This window comes from Periophthalmus magnuspinnatus, chromosome 13 (genome assembly GCF_009829125.3).
Source record: "Periophthalmus magnuspinnatus isolate fPerMag1 chromosome 13, fPerMag1.2.pri, whole genome shotgun sequence".
In the NCBI taxonomy this organism is placed as follows: Eukaryota; Metazoa; Chordata; class Actinopteri; order Gobiiformes; family Gobiidae; genus Periophthalmus; species Periophthalmus magnuspinnatus.
Genome location: NC_047138.1, coordinates 4,778,874 through 4,806,491, shown reverse-complemented (window position 1 = coordinate 4,806,491; position 27,618 = coordinate 4,778,874). Strand labels below are relative to the sequence as shown.

Genomic DNA, 27,618 nt, shown 5'->3' with positions numbered 1-27,618 from the left:
GTGGAGAAAATCCACTGGCATGTGCAGGCTTATTTCAGGAAATAGCTATAAATAGATTAGCAGGCCTAGTTTGAGCGTGTGCGCGGTTGTTAAAATAGAAAGAATAACCCAAATAACTCAAATAAGTGAAAGAACAGCTTCTATAGATGGGAGTCTATTTATAACGGGGCTGGAATTCCTTCTTCTGAGTCCACTGTGCAATTTGGAACGCTGTTTATTTTCTGAGTGGGAAACAAAAGCTGCAGGTTATCAGAGAAAGAATGAAAACAAAAAGAGAAAATAAGTCCCTTTAGGAGCGGGGGTGGAACTATACAGAATAAAAAAGTTATAATACAGTGCATGTTTTACTTAATACTTTTCTTTTCCACTGTTGCCAAGCAAAAGCAGCACAGTGGATGCGCTAAACATTAACCCTCTGTGATCGGATTATTTGTAACATTTAACACGAAGAACCAAACCACATTAATGCGTCCTTTTAATTGTATTGTTCTTTCATTGCATGTTTCACTGGTGTTTGTACCTCTCTTTCCCAGTCCTGACCTTCTTTCCATTCTTCCTGCTCATTAACACTTCTTTCCTCCTTTCTCTCCTTTATTGTCCCTGTGCGTCCCTCGCTCTGTTCCTCTGTCTCATTAGCTGACAGCAGTCCTGCCATAAGAGGGGCCAGATGAAACCCAGAGTGCTTTGACCTTCCTTTTAGCGCTAAGGCCACTATCTGTGACAGGCCATCAGCTGTATTGCACCGCTGTCCGAGGTGTGTGCGCGCGTCCAGACTCACATGCAGCCTTATATGCACATGCAACAACACATTCGATACACCGCGTGCGCTAATGGGCCACAAAAACGCACATTTTGACAGATCATGGTCTAAACGTATGACAGCAACCTTCAACGAGCTGACTGCCAAGGCCAAAAGGTCATATATCCGGTGGACAGAAATGACAGCTACCTTGGCCTTGACCCTTCTCATTTGCGGCATAAGGCAGAGGTTCTCAAACTGTGGTGCGTGGGTTCAAGTGGAACTCAGAAAGGGTCTTAATATTGACTATTCAGTGAGATTAGGAACTGGAGCTTCCGTCTGTGGAGTGTAGGCCTATAGCAATAATTACTTAATCAAATTATTGTTCAGTAGATGACAGCTGGAACTAAATATTCTGGAGCTCAGTATTTATCGCGTGTACATTTTCTTTGCAAAAGTGGGGAGATGTTTTGATGGTTTTGTAATATGACTCCAGGGCAGCTGTGGCTACAATCGCTTATCACCACCGAGTGTGGAGTGAATGAATAATGCACAGTAAAGCGCTTTGGGTGTCATGAAATGCGTTGTGTGAATCCAATGCACCAGTTGTTACTCAGTTTGTCATGTTTTTTTGCAGCTCATGCCTTTTACTTATACGTTAATTATGCTCCTGCTTTACTGTTATAGTGTACGTAGCATAAAGTAGAGCCAATGTTATTGTTTATTGAGGTATTTCATAGGCCAATTGTGCTTCAGTTTGTTATGACGGGTGTAGTGGTGCGTAAATTATAAGTGTTTGTGGTCGGATTGTGGCTCAGATTAGCGGCCTTGGTTCCATCACTCTACCCCAGGGCAGTCATGGCTGGCTTTACCACCACCACCGAGTGAGGAGTGACTGAAAAATCCACAAAATTGTACAGCAAATTTGAGTGTCTGGCGAATACTGTGCCAGTGTACTGTCAATTGTTCTTGATAGAGCTGGTTTTGATACGCACTTCCTGTTTGTCCATATGTTCCGCTTTTGGTTAAACCTCAGTCACATGCTTCGTTTTGACTTACTTTATTCACGTTGTTCTTGGAATGACACATAATTCACCAGGTAGTTCTTTGTGACACTTGAAACCCTCTTCTAGAAATGTACAACCTCCCGCTAGCTAACCGCCAAGGCCAAGGGGTTGACACATCCGGCAAAAGGGATGACGGCTATCGTGGCCTTCCCCCCTTCTCACTCCCTCGCATGATCCAACGGTCTGGGGGGATGGGACATTACGAGGTCCTTGAGAAGCATGTCCATGTTAACACAGCGCACACATACACACGCAATACGACCAACCACACGCGGTAAATAACGCTCTGTGCTTTTAATCAGCTTCAGGGACGCATGGGTGCTCTTTCCAATCCTAACAGGCCACCCCTCATGAGAACTACGGGCGGCGGGCTGGTCGAAACACGGCTATAAAGGTCTGCAAAGGTCAATGATCGTGACATCTGCTTGACCTCTTGAGCTAGGTAGCGATAAGTTAGCAGAAAAGATGCAGCAAGAAGAGAAATGCAAGCACGAAGCAAGAATAGGCCAACCTTGAGCGCAGACAGACTGTTCCTGCAAGATAGAGTCCGGACATAGACCTGGTTTCAATCTGCCTCCTCTATTTACAGTCAAAGTCGGGCCTGTTATTCAGCCCACAAACAGTAGAGGAGATATAGCGCTAGGCGGAAAAGATAATCAACGATAAGGGGGAGGACTGCAGTTGAGATAATTACAAAAAATCTGCCGGATGTTCCAACAGCAATAGGCACAAAAGCTCAAGTGGAGAGATTGATTACTAATTGCGTTCATTAGCATTCAGTATTTGCTCATTTTGGCATAGAAGGAAAAGTTCATTTGGTCCAAGCTTCCACTCACAAACTTGATTACTTAAAGGGGATGTTTTAATCTGGTCTAGTGTTGTGTTTAATAGGCTATATATTCAATGTTATGTTATTTGTACCGCTCCTTCAGACATAATTTAGTGACTTACTAACAACAAAATATATATTCTAGTTTGGCCAAATCAAGCTAAAGTCATTTCTTTGACCATAACTTGCACTTTCACTTGAGTAATATTAATTCGAAGTGACATTACTCTGACTTAAGGTCATTTTGTGGCTACTCTGTGCACTCCCAAGCGTGGATAAACTTATTATTTCTGCAAACTCCGAGGCAGACGATTAGATGTGGTCGCAAAATAGTAAAGCCAGACGTATAAAAGCTTCCGATCCTTCAGTACGTAGACAAAATTCCCATCACAATGCATACTTTTCGTACAATCAAAATAATGGTGCAATCAAGACGCAGCTCTATGGAGATGTAGTGATTATCTTAGGTGAGAACGGCGCAGAGAGAAAAAAAAAAAAAACAAGGTACAAATGTTGCAACATGTTGATTGCATGCCAGAGGATTTACACTTGCTATCATCAAGTGATTCTCATTTCCTCCTTCGCCGGATTGTTAGCAGCTTTATTGTGATTAGCAAATTAGCGGTGGAGCAGATGAAGCAGAGCAGAGGTGTCAGAACTGGAAGCTTCAAGGCGACTAAATGGGAAATACTGCTACGTAAAGCCCTCTAGGGTCATTTGTGGCTCATGTTTATCCTAATAATTACCACATCACATGTAAATAATCTGTTATATTTTTCTTGGCGGAAAGCAACCAAAACACTGAAAGGATTCGGGAGCAAAATGCGTTTAAATGGCAAATTGCTGTCGTGCCGTTGCAACGAGCTACTATAAATTGCTTGAAATCCCTTTCTTTTCCAGCACCTTTGTTGTTATTTTTCTCAATAAACACACTGTAGAGATAAAACAGCCTTTGAGAATTGTGTCTTGTGATGCAAATGTAGCGGCTTGAGCAGACATTCATTGCTTAAAGTAAACTAGAATGTAACTAAAAACCCTTGTGGACGCCTTAAACAGCCGATGAGCAACATGCCAGTGCGAATAGGTGCCAAGCCTAATCTGACAGTAATGGGGGAGGAGGTGCTTCTTTGGCTGAAATGGATCATTGGGTTTCTGGCTTGAGGGTGAGGCAGCAGATAATTTGTAAGGACAGGCTCAAAGCAGACATTGATTGGGTCAGATAGACAAGGAGTGCTGCTCATTAGCTCAGGTGCAAATGAAGCAAATGAAAACGCAATGGAAATACAACAGAAGGTTAGTCGAATGTTTAACTAAAAGACATTTTAACACACGAAATACTAAACATGCCATTCATTCAAAAGGATTCTAATAGTATTATCAGTAGTAAACAGCAGCTGATCGGGTTGTTCCACGCCTCTTTTGTTTACTTCATTACATTCTATTCGCTACTGCATCTCTACGGACGTTTTGTATGCTGGCCAGAAGCGTAAAGATGCAAAAACTCATTCAGAATACTACATTACTCCATTTAAATGTTTCTCGTTTGTATTTACATAACCATCATTATAGCAATTAAAGCAAAATAGCTCAAAATGTTTCACCGTGGGGTTAATATGTTACAGCATTTTGCATTTTCAACTGAAGGTCAGCAAAACTTCTACTTCTTAATTATTCAGATGAACCTGTGAAATCTTCCCTTTGTGGTTTATATAATTACAGAAACAGGAATATCTAAAAGAGGTCAGTGATGCTGTTAAACTAGCCCATTAACATAAAGCTAATTATTATAAAGCTTCAAAGCCCATGAGGTTTTCAGTGTTACAACATTAGGGATTCTTATCATTAGCTGCCGTAATAACACGCAATTCACAATCTGGCACTGAGAGCCTATTGGAAAAAGCCATGAGAAATGCAGAGATACCATCACTTTAGTCCCTATTTTTGTCACAGCATAAACATTCAGAAGTATGATTTGAAGTATAAGGAGTAGTAAAGCTTCTTAGATTCTTAGTACACATATGCAGATAATGAAAACTCAGGTATTACTTTGTATTTTTACATTTTTACATATTATTTTGCAAGATTTACTCCATTTACTCTGATGCAGTCTGTCCACTGGCATCAGAAAGATAAAAAAGTCGGACCTCTGCCATGTCGATTAACAATTAAAAGCTAATTATATCTTTTGAATGGGGAAAACGTCCTTAAAATTGTGCATATAACAGTAATCTATAACCCATGAATACATTTTGCCTCGCAGGTCTGTTTTGCCTGAGGATTCATCAAACTCTCTTTGCGTCAAACTGCAGTCCAGTGACAGGTAGGTGAAAGTAAAGTTACACACAGATCTACCAAAGAAGAAACTTCTACCTCCAGAGGGTCTGAACTGAACCAAACTATAGAAAGAAAGAGTGTGGGCAGCACAATGTAATCTGTGGTTAGAGGGAGAAAAACAGAGAGGATAAAAGCTGCTTTAGCGCTCTTGTTTGCGAGGCCTTTGATGTGAGCGGCTGGACCTCTGCACACTGGGGCTGGGGCCGGCACACCTCCTTCTACTGCTCTATGATGTTCACAGTTTGACACAAGGCAACCACTTCCCCTACAGGGATAATGAGAGGATCATTCAAAAGTCACGCATTAGAGTCACACAACGGCACGTCAAGCAGTTTGTGGAAAAACACAAGGATATGTTGAATTCATAATGTGAACTGTGCATATAAAATGAAATAATAGAATAATAACAGGTCCAATCTGTCGAGAGGTGATCAGCTTAAACAAAGAATACACATTTTATTATTGTTATTTTATTTATGTATTTTTCATTATTATTATTATTATTATTATTATTATTATTATTATTAATTTATTTTTATTATTAATTTATTTTTATTATTTTTATTTATGGTTTACTGGGATTTTTTTTTTCTTTATTTAACTGAATTAATAAAAAAATAAGATAGATAAGTTTAATGCATCATATGGAACACTGCAAGCAAAACAATAACATCCCTATGGAGACAAGTAGGTGATGATAAAGATCTTTAAAAAGAAATGTTATTGTGTGTGTATACGGTTTTTGCTTTTATTACTTTTATGCCAAAAAAAACTGTGTACCTTTTATATGAGTTCTAGGTCTGGAAAAATGAAGAACGTACAACAACGGGTTTAAAATCTGAAATTAATATTAAAACATTCCACATCTGAATGCAGACAAGTGGTAAAGGTTAATTAGGTCTATTGATTTTTAATGAGATATTTCTTTTGTTCCAATACAAATTTGACATTTCAGTTACTGATGTTATTTAACAGATAGAACAGTGCAGCATTGCTTTTACTGGTATTATATCTATTTCTTGCACGATCAACACTAAAGTGAAAACACAGTAATGAATCCTTAGAGTGAAGAGCTTTAAGAGGCTCTAAGTGTTATTTTGAAAACAGCCCAGCCCTTCTAAGGAAATGACAGGCTCTGTGCTCCAAATGCCTATTATGGTGTTTACCCTGGTGACAGAGGGCTCTCATTCAGCGCCATTTGTGGAGCCGTAGTGGTGTCAGGCACAAAGGCAGCAGCTCTATTAGACCTGGAGTGTGGCGAACCCCTGGTGCTTATAAGGCTGACTTAAGAGCAGACTCCAGGTGGCTTTAATTGTGCATTGGGTGGGTTTACAATGGCTCACTGGGAGCGGTTTCACTCCAAAACAAATGCATTCTTTTCTCATTCGTGCAACAGCTCGTTTTGAAATCTAGTGTGAACTCAGAGATAAACATGTACAGGAGAGATGTGTGTTTTTCATAGTATACTGACAGGATAAATAACACTTTTAACTGTTATTATGGTCTATTTTAAGATTTAAATGGCACAAACAACATTTAGAGAAGCATATAAAACTAAACTGGCGTGAACAACAGTTAAAGAAGCATATTACTCAGTTGAACAAACACAGAAATAAGATAGTATTAATAATGCATAAAGCTCGCACATGGAATCATAAGAAAATGATGAAACGTTCTAGTTTTTTTTCAACAGGTTTTATTGGATTCGACAAGACCTAAAGTGAGCTGTGGCAGAGAGATTAAAATGTCTTGGCAGACCCTGGCAGTAATTATGTACATCAGAAATGTCAGGGATATCCAAATCGCTTGTGTAATTGGACAAATATAAGCGTGCTACAGTGTGCTGCCAGTCTCTGGAAATCCACTTTCTTTAATATGCCGCCTAGAGCCATCAGAAGAGTGAGATCAGTTTAGACTGGCAGAGGCTTTATATTAAGTCACTGGAAGACCAAAAAATATCAAATCAAATGTGATACTTTTAATTATATACAACTCATCACGAGAGAGGTAAATTTGGAAGGAAATATTTCCAGTTGAAGCAGCATTGGACTTTTTTGGCGCATGCATTATTTTCTCTGCATACTAACCATGAAGTGTGTCAGTACAGTGCTCTCATAAATAATTATGAAAGTAGCAGCCCTGCTTATAAAGTCAACTGTATAACTTGAGTACTGCAGAAAAGAAAAGTAACACATTTTTTAAAAGTACAACTTTGCTACCAGTCCAAAAACTTGTCAGTGCACTCTTGTTCTAGTCTCATTAAAAAGGGTTACGTTAGAATTCAGGATCTGGTTTAATAATAATAAAGCTTTGGATTTATATCATGCCTTTTGACATCCAAAGTTCTTTACATTGCATTATTCGTCTAGCCGCGCCTATAGTAATCTGTGCCATTAGCCTCTCTTCAACTACCACCAATCACCAGCTCACACACCACATTTGGACTAGGCAAGGTGGGTGAAGTGTCTCGACTAAATCCACAACAACAGTATGCACAAGAGCCACTGCCGCCCCACTGTGTCACCTGATACTCCCAGCTGCCTATCCGTCTTCTGCATGGCAAAATATTAATACACATATGCAGAAGTGGTAGTATTAGTGCCACTTGCAAAGGTAGCAGTAGTAAAAGTTGTGCTGTAGTAATATTTGGAGCCGCAGGTGCTGCATGAACCATCCTCACCCGTGCTCCCTGCCTCCGCAGACACTACTGAGTGGCTTATATGACAGTGACAGGGATCAACTGATGAATAGAGGAGATCATGTCGCCTTTCACTTTTGCTCTCTCCTCTTTTTCAATCACACTCGCCATATGGCACAGATAACTTTGACGGCATTCATTAAAAATCTGCTGATAGACGAGGAAGAAGAGGGGGAGAGGAAAGGGGGGAGAAGGGGATACAGATGATGCAGTCAGATAACGTCTCTCATGGTTCCCTCTTTCTTCGCGCACACTATCATCTAGATGTCTTTGTGCCTCTACATTGTTCCCGAGTTTGGAAAATGAGGTAAATCGGATTCACAAAACAAGTGGATTAACTTAATCACCCGTCAGCTTTGACAATGACCTTGGCTTCTGAAGCATAATAAGGATTAGTTAGGAGTGGAAGGACATATGCCATGCAGAGGAATAAGATTATGGTTCTCTAGTGACGGCGTGATTGAAATATGCTGTTGGACGTTCCTTCATAGTGCGAGGCTGTGATAAGGGCCCACGGAGCAGTGTGTCACAATGCTTAGCTCGGAGAGAATTGAATAATATGGAAAAGCGCAATAGGGAAGACATGGTTTGAATGAGGCTTTCTAGTAAAAAAAAGCGTGTTTATGTAAATTAATTAAGATGGAGGATCGATTTCAGCTTGTATCTTCCCCGTTTTGCGTCGCGTGAACGTGGTGTGTACATAAGCGACTGATAGTGCTCTGAGGAACGGATTGGTTTAATAATGAAGCAAACAACGAAGACGATAAAAGGAGGGAAGACGTTTTTCTGCTCATCCAAGCCGCTTCTTCAGTTGTTGTATTGTTTTGTAGTTTCTGTGTGTGTTAGTTTCAGTGTTTAGCTCCTCCCTTCAGACAAAAATAAGGCAGTAATCTGACCAGAACTGATGAAACGGCAAAACATCTTCACTCCTTCACTCGTTTTTGTCTTAAATTGTCTTTGCGCTGGTGATATTAAATGTCCAAAAGCCCAAAGATGGACTTAAACTAGCCAGGAGCAACATAATTCCTACACTTATTTGCCTATAACTCATCTTCCACAAAGTTTTGAGAGTAAAATCATGCAGGCAAATTCTGTAAAACACTTGTCAGATGTTCCATAAACTCCTGGCATAACGCTATAGTGGAAAATACTAAAATAGAAACAGGAAATCAAGCGTTTACATTTACATTATGGCTATTGATTCCTGACAGGCTTCCATATACTCCATGATTCCTGTCATTATTACTGAACAAAATGGCATAATATTTCTTATAGCCCATGGACGAGTATTGATCTGGGACGCAGGAAGGAAGTTATTCTAAGGCTTATATGAAAGACAATCCGGGCACATTGCAGCACAGTGGCTCAATAGGACAGAGCAGTCAACAAGGTCGTGCAAATTAATAAGTAACATTGACCTTTGGTGTAACTTACAGGAAAAAGGTGAGGTCAGGTGGGAATACGGGGTCACTGGACATGCTGCTAAAAGCAAAAAGGAGAAAACAAGATCGCCAATAGGAGACTGCTGATGACAATTGATCTGACTGAGAGAACGGCCTGAGTAATTGGCCTCTAAATGAGCTAACGTCTTAAAGTGGAAATCTACTTCAAAAAGAGAATCTTAAACTAAAAATAGGCCCAAAGGGATGTTGCGTAAAGTGAGTTAAATTTAAGGCTGTGTTAAACTGGACTAAAATGGGCTAAAGGAGGTCTAAGAGAGGAGAAAACAGGGTTAAACTACATCAAAATCCTGCTTTTAGGGTTAGAATATGACATAAATACACCACCACAGTTTAAAGACACCATTATGTTACTTCGAATAGTTTGAGGAAAGTTGATTGCAATACGTTAGTCCCATAATAAACAATAAAACCTTTGAATCTACTATCAACATTAACTGGAAAGACTTGCTTTTTCTCTGATAATATCGCTTTTGTTAGATTAGGACAAAAGGGGCAGAGGCAAAGCACTGATTAGGTTTACAGAACAAAAAGAGCTAAACATTGAGCTTTAGTTTGCTTTCCTCCATCTTTTCTTGTACCTTATCTTATTCTCCTGGTGCTCAGCTCTGCTCTAACTGCAAGGTGCTGTTTTGGGAGGAAGGACATTAAATTGTGGTGATGGCTGTTACATAATGGGCACTGGAGGTCTGCATTTGTAGTGTGTAACGGTTTGTGTCTTTATCCATTGTGTGCAAAGTTGTGATGACGCAATGAAGTCCGTTACACTATTTATATTTGGCAGGAAGCTATAAAATATTGAGTGCTGGGAATCAGATTTTCCAATGAAGATAATCCTCGTAGCTTTAGCCTACAAACAAAACAAACACTAAAAGTCAATGTACTAGTGGCAAACATATCTCTATAATTGAAAACAGGCTTTAATATAGTGATTATAGTGATTAATAAGTGAAATGATTTGCTTTTGTCATGTACCAAGTAGGTTACATACGGATACAATGGGAGACAGGATTGGATAGTTGCATATTTCACCCGAATGCTTTAAAAATAACCAAATATCGCTATTATGTAAGCACAAATCTTAACATATCCTATTCTGTGTGCATCTTCTCTCACCCACTCGTCTCTTTCCCGATTAGACACTGGTGTTTCGGCCTCTCCCCTTGACAATGACACTTATCACTTTGAGCAGGAACAAAATGTTTGGCCAGTGTGCGTTGCTATGCATGGCACCGAGTACACAAACACTCACTCACGCATGCACACGCACACACATATGCACACACTGAGTCACGAAGCGCGGCGGGTACGGGGAGGCTGGCGAGGCGGTGCTGGCATTGCCTCTTCAGTGGCAAGTGTAAACTGATTGATTAGAGCGCTACACTGCAGTCGTTCATGCTGAGTCATCCCGTACACTACCGGAGAGGGGGAGACAAAGGATGCACGGGACAGCGATGAACAAGGCTAAAGAATTAGAAAGAATTATGAGTGGATTCAGTTAAAATACAGAGTTTAGCAGGTTTTTTGGTAAGAGAAAAGGCTAAGAGTCGATAAAAATGCATGAAGCAGTTAAAGAACTTGGATCATTTTCCTCTATGACCTTCATTTGTATATGGTTGTATGGAGTTCATTCACGTTTTGGCGATTAAAAGTCATTTGTATTAGTTTTTACAGCAATAGGATTAAACTAAATCAAAACACAAAACAGAAAAATGTCGTCTTTTGTTGTTCTATTGCCCCACCTTTTTGTTTCAAAGCTGCTTTAACTTTAACTGTTGTTTTAATATGGAAACGCTTTTGTAATTTTATCAACTGGACACAAGCGGGGTCCATAAGGTCTTACCCACCCCCCTTTCGCTTTAAATCTACTTTTCCACACTTCCTCCATCACTCAAGGTTATCTAGCTAAGGGTTTAAGGATGGCAGAAATAAGGGTCACTGAAGGTTAGAGCATACCTGAAGCAACACTGAGCACGGAAAATGAGGGTCCTTCAACGACGGGGCTGTTTCTGATTAGCAATCTGTCCCAGCGGACCCTCGGTGCACACGGGGCTGATGGTGGGAGAATCAGTCTGAGGTTGTTAGCGTGACTGTTAATGTTATGCTAGCTGGAGGAGGGGAGAGGACTCCGGAGCAGAGACGCGAGAGGTGGATGGATGCACCATTTTTCTCGTCCAAAATGGGCCCAATGTCACCGTGACAACGCAGTGCATCCTCTGAGGCCACACTCACGGGGGCCGCAGGGAGTATAATGGATGAGTTTGCAAGCAGCTTTTCCCTTCTCCATCATCTCGCGTTGGATATTTATACATATAGGCCTACATAAACATCTCATGACAATGCGCACGCTGCAATATGCACAGGGGCGTTTGGGGAGTGAAAAAACAAACAGAATGCAACAATAACATAAGCAAATATTCTGTCATGAGGCTATCTTGGGATAAAGACGTGTGTGAGTGATGTCTATATGAGGCGCTATTGATCACAGAGTTAGCAAAACAGCAAAAAAACAAACCAAAACAACATGCACAATATAGAGAGAATACAGCACTGACAGGTTATGAATGAATAATCAATGTAAAGCATGAATGTCCAAAAAAACAAAAACAAAACACTATATAAGAGCTCTGTCTATAGGCTAATGACACAAGATCAATGACAACCCCACCCCCTCCTCACATCTCTGACCCAGAAGCACCAGAAGCTTCATGGACCAGGCGGAGCACCCAACAGCAATATCTCTTCAGTGACTGCGCTCCAGTCTGGAATAAGGGAACAAGAGCCCTGGGTCATTCCATTGTTCACAGTCCATCACACACTTTCCTCATGCACCCACAATGCAACACTATACAAGGATTAGCACTATAAGGAATAATAATGATACAGGGCTGCACAAATCAAGTATAATATTGTATGGAGCAGCTATTCTTATGTAATAATAAGATAGGCCTTCTCTATTTCTTTGATAAATGACAGGGCATATAACAAACATATTACATTTCTGCTTAAGTATCTATGACTTTTGAGTATATTTTACATCAGAAGCTCTTTTATGACGCAACTATTTATATATATCCAGGTTTAGCACAAAGAGTATCCTGTCTTGTATCCAGTCTGTAAAGGTAATGCACCTCTGTCACTCAAAACACCTAAATAAATCATACCATGTAAAGAAATGCATTAAGAACTGTGCTGTCGGCATCTGTAATGTGATTTTTGTGTATTTACAGTAACTACAACCGATTATGGGCCATCTTCTTTTTGGAATCCAATTACAACAATTGAATTTGTATAATCCAATCTTTCTTGGATCTTCGCATAACACAACAGGCCTGCGTGCTTTCACCGTGCTGCTAGTGTGGAACTGAAAATCTGTTGAAATAAATCTGAAAAGTACTGTAAGTGTATAGTGCTCAAAATATAAAAATGTGTCAAATGAGAATGCAGGATGGATCCGAGTTTTAGTATCAATTTGCATCTATATATTTTGTTGACAGCACCTCAAGTATAAGGAAGTTATATTAGATTTTTTTTTTTATATTACTTTTTTTTTCTTTACAAAAATCGCCCAAACTTCTCTAACTTATCCTCCTATTTTCTTAAGGAGAAAGCCTCATGACAGAATGAGAAATAAGCATATTCCCCTTGGACAGGAGAGAAATAACATGTAAACTGCACCAATGTAAGTGCCCAAGAAAAATAGTCCAGCCTTGGAGATTGATGGACTATAAGCCTTCTCGCTCCCAGTGTTTTCTCTCTGCACAATCCACTGGGGTGCATGGCCATGATTACTTGTAGTCAAGCGATAGCTCGCAGTGGATGGCAGGTACAGTCTAAATATTAGGATTAATGATCAGGCTGGTCAGTCACTGGAACATCCTTCATACTTTTACTGGTGTTCATCATAGTGTCTAGTAGGTACATAGGGTAAAGGGCACTACAGGTACGATTAGCTGGTACAAATGTGAAGTTAGACCATTACCATAGTCAAATATTAGCTATTTCACATGACACTTGATTAGATCCAGGAGCATTCACAGTAGAGACAAGACGGATATGATCTGCTAAACTAACACAAGAATCCCATGCATTTTAGTGCAGCCTGCAAGTATATGGTGTAGGATTAGCAGATTTTTATTAACAAATTCAAATCATTCAAATTTCTGTTTTGTTTAGTTTGCAAAATATTATTACAGCACTAACGAAAGAAATATAAAGGGCAAATATTACGTGATTTTCTCATCTATGTTATAATGTTGTTTCTTCATCAAAAACATACCTAGAGTTATTATTAATGTATTGTATTATATTATTCTTATTTTATTTTATTATTCTTATTGTTGTTGTTATTACTATTATTATTATTATTTTTTTTTCTTTCTTCCCATCTATATTCTCTATACCTTTTCTCACTTACGAATGACTAGTACTAGCACTCTCCTCTCCCATCTTCACCTTACCCCCCTCCAAAATCACGGAAATGTCACACACGACACACACAGGTACACACACACACACACACACGACACAGACTTGTCACATATAATTGTAAATAGCTGTTACGTTCACAAACCATGTTATGTCTTGGTACGTCTTTTATGTCTTATCACCACTTGTCACTATTGTATATGTCTGGTCACTATGTATGTATGTTTTGCGTTAAATAAATAAATAAAATAAAATAAATCGTACCTGGAGTTGTGTTTTGTTTCATTCACACGTTTAACACTCTGTTCCACCTTGTGATGTCATCTGCTAATACAGGAAGTGCTCCACTGTGTTTTTAAACTCAACACACCTTCACTAGAATCATTTGGATAATTTCAGCCCTGGAATTGCCAATTTGTACTCAACAAAATTAAAAGGTCAACTTGACAACTATAGCTTCATGACATCACAAGTCGGAACAGAGCATTTTTAGCTTTGGGGATGTGGACAAACTAATTATGCAGAGTTCAAACGTGTGTGAATGAAACAAAACACATGTCCAGGTCTGTTTTGGAGGAGGGAACAAGCTCACGAGAGTCAATTTTGTGTAATATGGGACCTTAAAGGATTCGGGTGTGACGTTAAAGGATAATCTTTTATAAGTTACTCCTGGTGTAGTGTTCAATAAAGAAGAAAAAGTCCAAAACATTAAATAAGTACATTTTGGTTCCACCTTTTAAGCAGATGGTCATATTGTTTTGCTTTATCTGTGTATGTGGCTGTACAAGAAAAATCAATACATGAAATACCAAGACCTTTATAGATGCTGCGATTTTTGATGTGTCTAAGCTTGACATTGTAGCGCATTAAGATGGTAATGTGGGTAATAACAATACATCAAAACGTCAGCCCATCGGACGCATACTCCCCCACTAAGAAAGGTGCTAATATATGCAGTAATTCATGACTGAAAAACACGTATGATAAAAGTATATTCTGCAGTGGGTGGACTCTCGTAGCTCAATACCATCTAAGTAATGAATAGATTGTACTGAAATGTGCTGTCTTGATTGAATAAAGATTTCATTGAAGGCCCTATATGGTTCGGTCACCACGAGAACAGAATGATGCTAACTTATACGTCGATAACGCTCCTTTGCAGCACAGCGGTGGGTGACGAGCCTATTGACACGGCATCAGAAAAACTGCACCGTGGTCCATCCATCTTCACCAAGGGGTCATAAACGACAGCCTCACTGGACAGGCTCATGGAAAGATTAGTCATGCTATCGAGAACGGTGTGAAGAGGGTTAAGACCAGTGGATCACCTACAGCGTACAGCCTGTGAAGAAGTCCTCACGGTTTGAGACAGCATTTAAATCACACCATAAATGTTTGCGCTGCCTCTTGGGTATTAAAATGTTCACTTTCTTTCATCCGATTTGACAAGAGAAGGAACGATGTGCATTTGGTGAGGAGTGAGTTCACTACTGGACAGTTTCCAATTAGGAGCATTGCATAAAGGGGCACGAAAAGTTAATTTAAAATGCATTACTTATAGTGGTAATAAGGAAGCTTTAAATCACTAATTCGCTCTGGTTTTATTTATATTGAGTACTGAACCCACAACTGTCTCGCCGATGTATAGTCTGCCAACTGTGCTACTGTGAAATCTCATATTATGCAGAACAAATAGCCTGTTTTTCCAAGTAGAAGTCGTTTGACAGAGATGTACAGTGCAGTAGGTACTCAGATGTCCTTGTGTCTATACCTACAGTATATAAATGCCTCCATACACAAAATCTCTAGTGGTGAAGTTACAGCAGGTAAATCTGTTCATTTGGACCTTTTCCAGTGCTTCAGGTCTGACTCAGTTGGCCACCGCTGCCATGTTCGCCTTTATAGAGCCCTGATAAATCGTGGCAAGCTCATACTGTAGACAAAGCCTCAAAAGACAGGCATTGATTTTAAGCAAATCTGTGTGGACACCTCGTGTTTCTGGCTCAGTACACCTCTCTGAAGCTAATGAGCAGCCGTCTTCATTCGCCTTGGACGGAGACGTTCTGCTGCTCGTGGCTCGTGTCAGGAAATACACACCATTCATTACCAGCAAAGGAGAGATGCAGGAGAACAGAGTATGATGGTTAAACCCCAGCCCTAAGACAGGCAACGATGTCCCCTAATCCCCTCTCAGCAGCAGTAAGCCTCCCCTTATCACTGGTTAGAATAATTCAGCCCCTAAATACATTAACTCCGGCATAATGCCAAACTTTTTCACAGAAGCTGCGGCAGTTTTTCAGACAAGGAAGTTTTATTCAAGTAATGTGTTTAAAGATTTTAGAGTTTTTAAATACATGTTGTCTGCAGTAATAATAGTAGTAGTTGCAGTAGTAGTAGTAGTAGTAGTGGGTAACAGGGCTAATTATTTCAAGGTGCATTACCTTTATTTGGCACGAAAGGGTCTTATGAGTTGTCAATTAAAACAATTGCAGATCTTTGTATGATCCAAACCTGTCAGGGAGACTATTCTAACACATACATAAAATATGCTCCATCTCACTGCGGAAAATACTGTTTGCATAACCAAACACAAAACTGGAGAATGAAATATTAACAACCTTAAATCTTTTGGGACTCGCCTCAAGACTTCTTTCCTGCACTGCTGTTGTTATGCACCTGTGTGCGTTCAGTACCTCACATGAGAAAGCTAGTACAACTGTTGAAATAACTCATACATGAAATATGAAAAATACACTTTGGTTAACCGTATAGATATACACTCATCAATAATGTAGCACCTCAAGTCAGACTGCAGAACGAATTAAGAGCACTGGGATAACACATTATCTAATATAAAACATGACAGATAATGCAGTTTATGAATGACTTTTACATGAGTGTTTAGAAAGGTTTAGCTCTATGCAGTTTTCCATCGCTTAACAGTAACTGGGGCTTTGCCAAATTTGTGTTCTTCTGACTTGTAAACTGTGCTATAAAACAATTCTAGCTTGAATAAAACTTCAATTTAAAAATATATAAAAACATGGTACCATTTTATATTAACTGTACCTTAACAAACTAATAAAGCCAGAACAAAGACTTGAAGAATGAAGAATGAAGAAAGCAGGCAAGGGATAAGTAGTTTGTAAGATGTGAACTATTTATTATTACGTCCTTGTTCATGCTTTGTAAGGCTAATGAAGTGTAGTTCTTATAAAGTGTTCTTTTTTGCTCAGTTTACATGTAAGTGCAATCATCAAGCCTGTTCCTTACCCATGACTACAACTATTACTTAAGAACTAGTGTCTCTTGATCTCCTGAACTCAATAGGAAACAGAAGGCGACCGGTGCATGTAGTGCTGTTTGTTCTGTATTCTGGGAGCAGCCTGCCTGGACGCTGGCTGTTTGCTTAGACAGCAGATGACTGGCCTTGCTCTCCCGGCCCCTCGCTCGACCACGGCAGGAGAGACTTAATTGCCTCATTAGCAAAAGAGCCAGCGAAGAGTCAACCTCTTCCACATTGTTCAATGTCAAGAGAGCAACCAAGAGGAAAAGGTTAATACAGTAAACAGCATCTCCCTTTCCTAAGTGGAACAAATGTTAGCTTTCTTATAGGGTGCGTCACTACATCACGTGTGGTAGAGTCATGTATTTATCTTCTGTCATAAAGTTATGGTATATGGTGAAACAGTTTAAATCCAGGGGCGAAGGGATTGAACGTCCATCGGGATGCACCTCCACAACCTCAATGCACCCTCACAACCTCCCAATAATGAGGCTACAGTAAAAATATGAATTCTACAGATAGCTAGCTACAATCAAACATGTTTAGAAAGGCAAAGTAACCATGGAAGGGGGTAGATGGTTCACACTCCACTCTTTAAAACGCTCAAAACGCCACGTTAAAGCCTCTCTGCCAGTCTCAATCCCAGATAAATTGTAGTGTTTTCATCAGGAAATGCATCATCTGGTATAAAACAAATACACAATCACACAGACATGACCCAAATACAAGATTATATTTGTTGTGTCAGTCTCCATACTTCTTAGATCAATGGCCAAAAACCTATTTGTGGTGATACTATTCAAAATGTTGGTTGTAGTTGTGATTGTGGCATAAATTTCCATCTTTTTAGTATTGGTTGGCCTCATGTACCAACAATGAACGGACTCGCATTGAGCTTAATTATGATGCAAAACACAGTGCAGTCCAATACAGAGAAATTACTCCAATCAGTTGGAAATGTTGAAGAAAGACCTCTTATGTATTTCCAGTCAAGTGCTTAGTCCAACCTTAATTTGTATAATTGTAGAGCAAAGAAAACCTCAATAACTCCCAGCGCTGTTTTTTTAAATTTCATCCCAGTGTAGGGAACCGTCGTCATGCCAACTTTAATTATTTTAAAAGCCCGACTTTGCAAACTCCGCTGTTTGCTGTTGCACACAATCCTTGGACGCGAGACAGCAAATCAAGCCAAATACAAACACTGTTGATTTCCCCCATGAAAAACACAAAATGATGTCTACGTCTATGAGAATATACACAGGTCTGCCATTTCACAACACATAAAATTCAACCTGAAAACCTGTGGTAATCCAGAAACTACGAGACAGTTTTATATGAAATCTGACAGTTTGGACAACAATTCCACGTCATGACAGGCATCTTGAGCAGTGTGTCCAGCCCCTGTCTGTTTCCTGGATGGAGATGGTGTGATCTGACAAACAGTACAACATGGAAGGTGCAAAATACATCTGTGTGATATGACAATCAATTATCAGTCTTCTTTTCCTGAATATGGACAATACACTATAGACTTATAACGATATGTGATATTTAACATTTAACACAAACATAGTCAAATTTCTTCATGTAAAATCTTAACTCTGAAGCACATGTTATTACTGGTGTAGTGTTGGCTAAACCTCAGTGAAAAGAAATCCAAGATGATGATTACTGAGTCTCCAACTTGTTTAAAATTCAATTCGTTGCACAACCCTAAAGCAAAAACTGTGAAAACGTGGCATTAATTCTTGTTATTTTGCATCTTTGGCTAGCTGCTTTTCTCCATATAGCGCAGTGTGACCCTCTGCTTTCCAGGTCAGAGAGAAAATATTATAAACCCTTTTTTTGCGGCAGTATATGAATTCCTGAACAAAGCGTAAATACAATGGCGAAGCTGTTGGCGTTGTGTTTGGACTTCTGCAGGGCATTTTACAACAAGACCCATTGTATACAGCTTGGCTACATCTGCACGGGCAACATAGCATAGAGGCTCCATTTCATCAACAAGTCAAGTCTAACGAGTCGGAAAAAACAAAGGTGGTGGTCCCATCTGTTCTAAAGCGCTTTGCTGTGAAGTGGGAAAACAGCAGCGGCGGGAAAAACGGAGAGAACGAGGGAGCAGAAAAAAGTCAGGAATTTCAACTTACTGCACAATGACCACAGCCTGAACCGGGAGAAGTTTATACCAGGAGATGTCGAGTAAACAGATCTGATTACATTTGATCCTCAATACTCGTTCTGCGTTTTACAGTGTGTTCTACAAGAGGTTACTTCGAAAACGACTGCATAGGTTTGGTAGCAAAGAGGATGCAACGGCAAGACTGATATAAGAAAATAGTGTAGTATTGTAATGCAGTAATACGCGGAAGTTATAATTATTAAATAGTAGTAAACAAATGTGTTGATCCAGAGAATAAATGATTTGGAAATAGTAGCTCACAAGTAGCATAAAAGCAAACTTGAAAAGAGTTGTAAGAGTTGTAAAGTATTTGTTCTAGTGGTAGTAGTAGTAGTAGCAGTAGGATAAAGCAGTATTGGTATTTATTTAAATAGTTGCTGTGTAATTAGCAGCACCACCTGTATATATATTTTTAGTACTATTTTGAGACAATAATCATACATAAGTGCAACGTTTGAGTATTTCTTTCACCCTTTCTAAACATATCCTTTAACTAAATAAAAATCTTCCTAATTTGGACGACACATCCACTCCGACAGAGAAGCATTTGGTTGCATTACATAGTTAATTGTGGACAACCATGCGACTGATCAGTGATCTCCAGTTTACAGTGTGTTTTGAGCGTGGTGAGGAGAGCCAAATGGCTGACATTGTGGTTGGATAATTAAACCATCCATCACACACTGCACAGACCAGTGCTGGCATCCCAGGGCATCCCAGAGCTATAGCATTTTAGATTTACTGCCAAACAATGATTACATGAAGGCTGGTATTGATCAAAACAAATTTATATGTGGGATTTCATGTCCGTAAAGGGCAATTTCAGTTAGAAGTTTGCTCATAATGGACTATGGTGACTCGTCTATTGCATCAAAAAGTACAACTATTTTTGAAATGCGGTGAAATCCAGACAGATGGTGGGTTTTTGTCTTGGCTGTCAAACAATGTTGAGGAATAAAGTGTCCCAGAACTGGAAAAGAAAGACTGAGACGAGATCTGGGAAAAGTTTAGCTTTGGTAGTGAAAAGAACTGACACTTGTCTGTCATGATAGTATTGACTTGTTTGGATAAGAAGCGCAAGACAAGAGTAGGCTTATCCCAAAATCGAAAATGGTCACACTTTTATACAGCACTTTTTCAGTTTCACGGCACTGAAAAAGCGGTTTACATCAAGGAACTACTCATCTATTCACACTCACATTCATACAACAGTGTACACAGACACTAGGAGTGACGTGGGTTCATCTGTGGAGCTGGAATCACACCGCCAACCTGTGGATTCAATTTTCTGACCGCTCAACCAATGATGTTTAAGTTAAGAGAGGGATTCAAATGACCAACCTTCGAATCAGCGGACAAAGATTCCCAAATGCCATAAACTGCCTTCTGTTTATCCAGGCTTAGAACTGGTGTGGAGATGCCAACATTTCATGATTATTATTCAGGCTACACTGCAATTATCGAAACTAAAAACATATAATTCTGTAAAATGCAACCTATAAGTAAGTAGTAGTCAAGAATGATACAATGCTAACAGTAAAATGCAATATTGTGACATCCCTAGCGGAGAACCTTCTGTAAATCCCCTGTAAATCTTATACGACCAGGCGTTCTCTCCGGGTAGATGTTCTCCAGCTTTAGCCAGTGTCTAGCTTCCCCTAACTCTAATCAATGACCACGAGATCGCCCCTCCTCCAAACATCATCCATCTTTGAGCCTTTGGTGACGAGCAGAGGCGTTCAAGATGAATGTGTGAGGGGCAGGAAGGCCTCTGCTGATTAAAGCTCGGACACTTTAGGGAAAACTGCGGAGCGAAGGAGGGAATGGTGTGAAACAATGGTACGCGTGGGTTCAAAACACCTAATGGAGTGTCCTCGCACCGGGCTAATAGACTGCTTCAGACGCACACAAAACAGCGGGAGTCTAAATGGAGCGTTGTGGAACATTTCCTCCACTACTTTCAGACACAGCCCAATTGTAAAAATGAGAAACGAGAAGGAAAGATATCTGCGGTGCCATTGTTTGGTGAGCAATACAATGCAATCTATTTGTCTGCAGAAAATGCTACACAAGAACGAATGATCAGATAGGTGTGCGTCATGTTTCTACTATCAAATAAGGCAGACGCAATGGAAAAGACGAAAACTGATATTTAACAAAGGCTGTGCAATTAATCAAATGTCAAAAATCTAATCGTCAATGATCAGTTTGGCGCTTTTTAACTCAAAAAATCAACAGCCCAATTCTCTCAGTAAAAAAAGCATGTGGCTTGGAGCGAAGTACAGACGTTGAAGGAAGAAATTTGACTCTGTTTTCTGTTAAATGGCAAAGTTTAAAGTCTATTGTGTTCAGGAAATTAACACTGAAAGCCAAAAAATGATCAAAAATGTATTAGCGAATCCACAATCATGACTATATGCTACTAATGCGTTACAATAAGGAAAGCAGTTCATGTAAAACTGTATGTACATGTATAAAAACTGAATTCAGTGCTGGACTCTATGCAGTACGTGCTAAAGTTCATGTTTTTAGTCCAACTCTTACGCTTAGTTGATACCTACACGCGCTTATCAATAACCCAGCATGATCAGAGACAACAGTTGGGGTCTGACAGGTTCACCCCATGACCAATTAAAGCCATAACTGCCCTGGAACAAGGCGTGATCAATTATCGGCAGACAGTTTACTGCTGTTTTGACACTCCTGCCACTCACGGCAAAGACCTGAGCCCAAGCAGCGTACCTCAGCGCGGCCTTGTGCGGGGGAATAAAACCCGTCAGGCCTCCAATGATTTCATATCATCTTGACCTGACATGTAATCAACAGGACGACATTTGTTCGACCTTAGTCTTTCTCACAATCTTCCAGGCAATAGAGTAAATCTTACATAGGACACGTGACCTCTAGAGTAACGCAGCCAATGTCATTACAGTGATGCTCGGTGTGCACAAATGTTTTATCACTATAGTTAGCTGTTATCCTTTTTGTGTCATTGATGTAGGTGCAGCGCTAAGATCCTGCAAGTACAAGGCGCCTCACCAGTGGGGATTTGGGGATTTTTTTCTAGTTAGAGCTACTTATTTTTTCCTGGATCATGAACAAAGACAGTGAGGTACATGATTTCTGAGGAATGACATTGCAGAAAAAAATTTAGCTCTGGCGTCAAAAGAGACTACTGCAATTTATTCTCTGACAACTACCTCATCTCAGTGTTTCTGTTATGTAGCCACAACTGCCCTGAGACAAACCAATGCGTATGTGGCGGGAATACTACATTTAGCTTCTCTGACCATTGTACGATATGTATAATAGAACGTTTAACTATCTATTTTGTCTTGAGAGCGCCAAAAACATCCAAAAGAACCTGATAACGATGCGAAAATAACTGGCAAGACACAGACCGAGTATATCAAAAATACATTTCTGATTTCTCATAAACCATAAAAGTTTTATTAACGTGTTGTTGTCTTCTTTAATTGCTGTCGATGCATGTTGAGCTTGGAGTGTGCCAGTTTTATGCAGTAATGTGGAAGAGCACTTGATAACATCTCAACCCCCAGTGCTGCTTACAAACAAATCATTAAATCTGTATTCCATAACATTATGCATTCGGAGCCCTTTATCTGTGCTTGAATGGGTTTTAGTGGATAATTGATTCAAACTGAAAATAATATGGAGTCAGACCTTGAATAGGCCGAGTGAGTGGGAGGAATTACATGCTCCGCCTCACAGACAACAGCATTTAGCTCATTGTTTTGCTTTTAATTTAATCTCAGCCATAGACCTTGGTTAAAATACTCAAATGAAAGTGACATTTACAACAGTGATTATTGTAGGCCTAAAGCATTTTGAGCCTATGCAGTGATCCCTAGAATGAATCAAGCCTTTTTAATGCAATGCAAGACACCACACAATACATATTAGTAACTCTGCCCTTAGAAAATTTGAGAACGTCTTTACTTTTACTCACTTTCTGAATAAAATATGGTTTCATCCCATTTAAATATCTCACCCATTCACAAATCAAAATGTTTCTAAAGCCGTTCTTGTCCAATATTTTGGTTAAAGCTTTGACCAACACAATGATCTCTTTGTATTTCTGTATAGGTAAAAAGTAGGTCTAACGCATGTGCACGCCCCTATAGGAGAACAGTGTTGAGCATGTGGCTCTAGTTAAACGTGGACGTGAGCCTCCGCAGAACATCTGTCATAGATTAGCAGTAAAGTGAAAGAGGCAGTTCCTGTTCGTACTAAAAAAAAGGAAAAAAGAAAAAAAAATCGAGCCGTAATTTTCCCCATGAAAGATAAAAAGAGGGTGGGTTTATAGGTCAGGAACACAGCACAAGTCGAGTTCTGTCGAGGCATGATTCTTCTGTTTTACAAGACGTAAGTGACAAAAGCCCCATACACAGTAATTTATGAGCGTGTGCTTCAAGTCTTCAAGTCCTAGAAGGCGCCGATGTACCAGGAACCAGAACATTTTATTTTGTTTTTCATAAATTCACCATAAATGTACAAACTAGTCCCAAGCCCAGGTAAATTAAATAGCCAATAACAGTAATGCGCATATCATTTTTGGAGATTTAAAGCTAAATATTTGTTACTTTTCCAGCCTATTTTGCAGTTATGGTTTGCATCAAATTCAAACTTACATTTTACTTCTTGAATTATGCTATTATGCATCAAGCGCAATTGATTATGAATGCTGCAACGTGTCAAAATAAAGTACGCTTAAGGACTATTAAAATTCGGAGTATTTTGCACGACTTAAATTCAAGCGCCCTCGACATTTTGTTTACAGGGACAGAAGCCTTTACTGTACAAAGCGGGTACATTTCGACTTACCACCAAACACAGCGGGCGTCTCTCTGTGATAGAACAGGTACACCATCTCCACTAAAAGCAACTCAATCAATGAAACATGAAGAATCTCTCAGGTACAAAGAGGACAGCTTGTTATTCAGGCAGGCTGTCAGTCAGAGGCCGTGGGGTGAAACTGCTTGAGAAGGCAAATCACTGCTGGTTAATGATATGGGTCAATTGTTGAGAGGGGAAGGTGCTCCTCTCCAGTCACCTCTGTATGGGGTTTTGTATTCCACACTGCTGCGCCCTTGCTGAGCCATTCAAACAGCTATATAGAGAAATACAATCCTCTCTTGATGGGGATGTGTTTACACTGTGTTCTGCATGTCAAATCGCTGACATTGCAAGAGAATTCACTTAAGGCAAAGATATAAATATGATTTTGCCCTTTAAATATGTCTAAATGGATTGTTATTGTACCCACTGGGCATAGAAGTGATAGGACAAGATCAACAAACCACAACGTTTCTGTTAAGACAATAAAAAACGATGGTAAAGGTTGTACTACTTCTAAAACTACTACTACAACCAATAATCAATCAAAGCTATATGCCGTGCGCTTCTGAATTGACATGAATCACACCCACTCCACTCGTTTAATCAAATGCCAATCACTTTCTAAGAACTAATTTGAAAGTGTGCGCTTCAACAAGTAAATTCCAAGGTTAAACTAAGACTTGGCACCTCACTCGCAAATGCCTCAAATGCATGTACAAGGGAAAGGTGCCAAATTTGTCTGCCGTGCTTGAAAATGTACAAACACCAAAAATGTACGAACACAAAAACGTCAATATAGCGGGAGATTAAAATTGCATGTAAGTGTGAAGAGTCCATATGACTTTGTGGTGAATGCGATCAGCACAAACGCATCAACATGTCACTTTATAACCTCTGGCTAAGGGGAAGCTTCTGTCATCTTCACAACATATCGAAGATCTAACCCCAGAACACGTGCTAAATATAGAACGGGGACTGACTTTTACTCCCTTATCTATCACACCACCAGCTCTGTTAAACAAATGTATTCGTTTTAGCCTTTCCGTGGCATTGTTAGGGCCCAAATCCCATGCAAGCGCAATTACTAAAGCATCAAAAAGCTATACAGTTGAAGCTCCAATTTCGACAAACTGCTCATTATTTCCCATTTCTTTTCTATAACTCACATGTTTTTCTTAAGAGCAAGCGTCGTTTTCTTCCTATTCAAGTTTAAAGTTGTTTTTTTCACTATTGTGCTGTAGAAAATCTGAAACTATATTCGTTTATTCTTGTCCATATAAGCTACACTATGTGACGTTTTGGCGGAGAGTTCACGGGCCTGGAATGTTCCACATTATTGTATTAAACATATCAAACTTCACAGAGGCAAACACAAGACACTATTGGTCAGATCTGTGGAGAGAGGACCTCGTTCACAGTAAAAATGCAGTTTTCCAAGGTATTTTAGAGCAATAAAACACCGGTGAGACAGATGCGATGTTTAATTCCACACTACGAGACATTCTGCGCAAACATCTCCATGGAGAAAAGTTACATAGTGCATCTTTAAACACTTGGTGCATGCTTCTCCCATTGAATCAATCATGAACTCTTATTAAATTATTCATCTTTCAGTGAGTGACACGACTATCTCCAAAAAAACGGTACAGTTGTTTTGGTCCGTTTGGCCTCCTTTACCTGAAATACTGACTTGTATAAATGGCCTATTACTTCATCTGACGTCGTTCAGCGTCTTGCTTCCTGCTTTCGGAGGAGCAGACAGGAGCAAAGGAAGTCTCCGCAGCAATTAATTGGGCTACTTATCTGTAATGTGAACAGTGGATATTACATCTCCAGCAGATATTAAATTAAAGATCTCTCAAGTCTTACAAGGCCAAAGCCAAATAAAAAGGAAATGAGAGCCTATTAATTACTATTGATTCTTTTATAATAAAACAGCCACTTCCTCTCTTTACTCAGGCCACTGTGCGTCTTAAATTATACAGCTTCAGCAAAACGTCCTATAGTCAAGCCATGCAATCTAGTCGAGTCTGGAAACCCACATGTAGTGTTTGTGTATCGTCTTGTAAAAAAATCTCTTTGGGGTGAAATGTAGATGACCTGCTTTGATTGGACAAAACAAAAGGAGTTTCTTGCAGCATCAATGTTTATAAAGTGTAGAACATACATGGGGAAAGAGAAGGAAGCTCACAATGAGGACAATTTAAAAACAAGTTGAAAAAGAGGCAGTTATGGGGCTGTTTGTGGCTGCATATCCTGGTAACTATGGGCCTTAGGAGGAGGAGTCATCTCTGAATAGTGCAAGTTGAGGCTAACGCAGAAAGTCACAGCTCAAACCCTTTAATGTATTCACTGGAAATAAAAAAAAAAACAAAATCAAAATGACCTAATGAATCCCCTGACATTAATCCATAACCTCCTTGCTGAGTAGCCTACACGCAGCATTTATTAAACATAGCCTCAGATCAATAGGTCTTATTAAAACAAAGCACACAGTTAACTTTGTCCACAGCTGTGTCAGCTTCTATCCGCTGCCATATTGTGCACATATTTGTTTACATGCCAGACTGACCTTAAAACGCAGCTTCATGTTTACAAATGATTCCATAACCTTTAGCGTCAGAGGAGGACACCAATTGAACCCAAATCTCTAAGTAAATGTCAACAATTCTGGTGCATTTTGACACAAAGCTGAGAAATACTTTTTTTTCTGTTTACTTCCTGTTTTAGTCTGACATGTTCTGAGTCAATCCCAGTCATAGTCACACAGTTTTTGTGAAATCTGTCTGTATTTCACAAGAGGCTGGAGTGTGAATGCTCTGACGGGAAGTCGCTTTGCACATGGAACCTCCAAGTCATGAACTAAATAAACCTTTGTGGAATGTTGTGAGGTGAATGACACAACTGACACACGTTTTGAGCTCATCTCCAAGGCAGGGTCTGCACACATCTGGAAAATATCGCTTTGTGTGCTTTTATATAAATAAAAAAAATCCCAGTATTCACTAAAGGGAGGGGTCATGTGAACTTTTCTGTCTAGAATGGTCACACTAGAACACTACAACTTCAGCTAAGTAACATATCAATACAGATGGATCTCAAAAAAACATCATTTATCTCTGACTTTACGCACAGACACTGAGAGTGGGCGGTTATGGCAGCATAACTGTTAACAAAAGAATCATCCTGACATCATGCTTTCACGATAGTACTGCTGGGAAACAATCACCAGATGTGCAGTGTGAGGATAACAAAGCCAGAAAAAGTGGCACATGCAAAAACTCAGCTCCACGGGTGGAATAAAACAAGGTGATTTTGGAGACTTACCCAGAAACAAAGAACGAAATGTGGCAGACATCACGGCTGGAAATCCCAAACGTGGCGTGTTGGTTTGAGTGCGTTCAAAGTACCTTCACATACATGCAGCTGGCCAAAGTGCAGCGGGCACAACAACGCGACACCATGAGAGAAACCAGACAAATGAGAGCCAAATGGTCACTGACAACACGAGTCCAAGGGCATCATATGCTGCGCGCGGATCTGGAGCCCGCAACAACAAACGCAGATCTCTTCCCCTTCCTCGTCATGTCGCTGAGGATGGACTTGTGGTCAAAATCAAAGTTCCCCCCTCCTTCTCTGCGTGCGTCTGGCTGTGGCGGTGGCGTGGGACGTGTCTGTGGGTCCGCGGCGCTCTGCCTCTCCTCCTCAGCAGTCTCTCCTTTCTCCGCTGCACAACGT

At 39.9% G+C, this 27,618-nt stretch overlaps 1 protein-coding gene across 1 annotated transcript in view; it reads right to left on the bottom strand.

Moving 5' to 3' along the window:
- clmpb (CXADR like membrane protein b) overlaps positions 1-27,617 on the bottom strand; it is a 74,454-nt gene extending 46,837 nt beyond the window's left edge. Inside the window, exon 1 of the mRNA XM_033977155.2 lies at positions 27,208-27,617. Within this exon, the coding sequence (XP_033833046.1) occupies positions 27,208-27,238 (31 nt within the window). The 5' untranslated portion in view covers positions 27,239-27,617. The remainder of the gene's footprint in view (positions 1-27,207) is intronic.
- Between the last annotated feature and the right edge of the window lies 1 nt (position 27,618).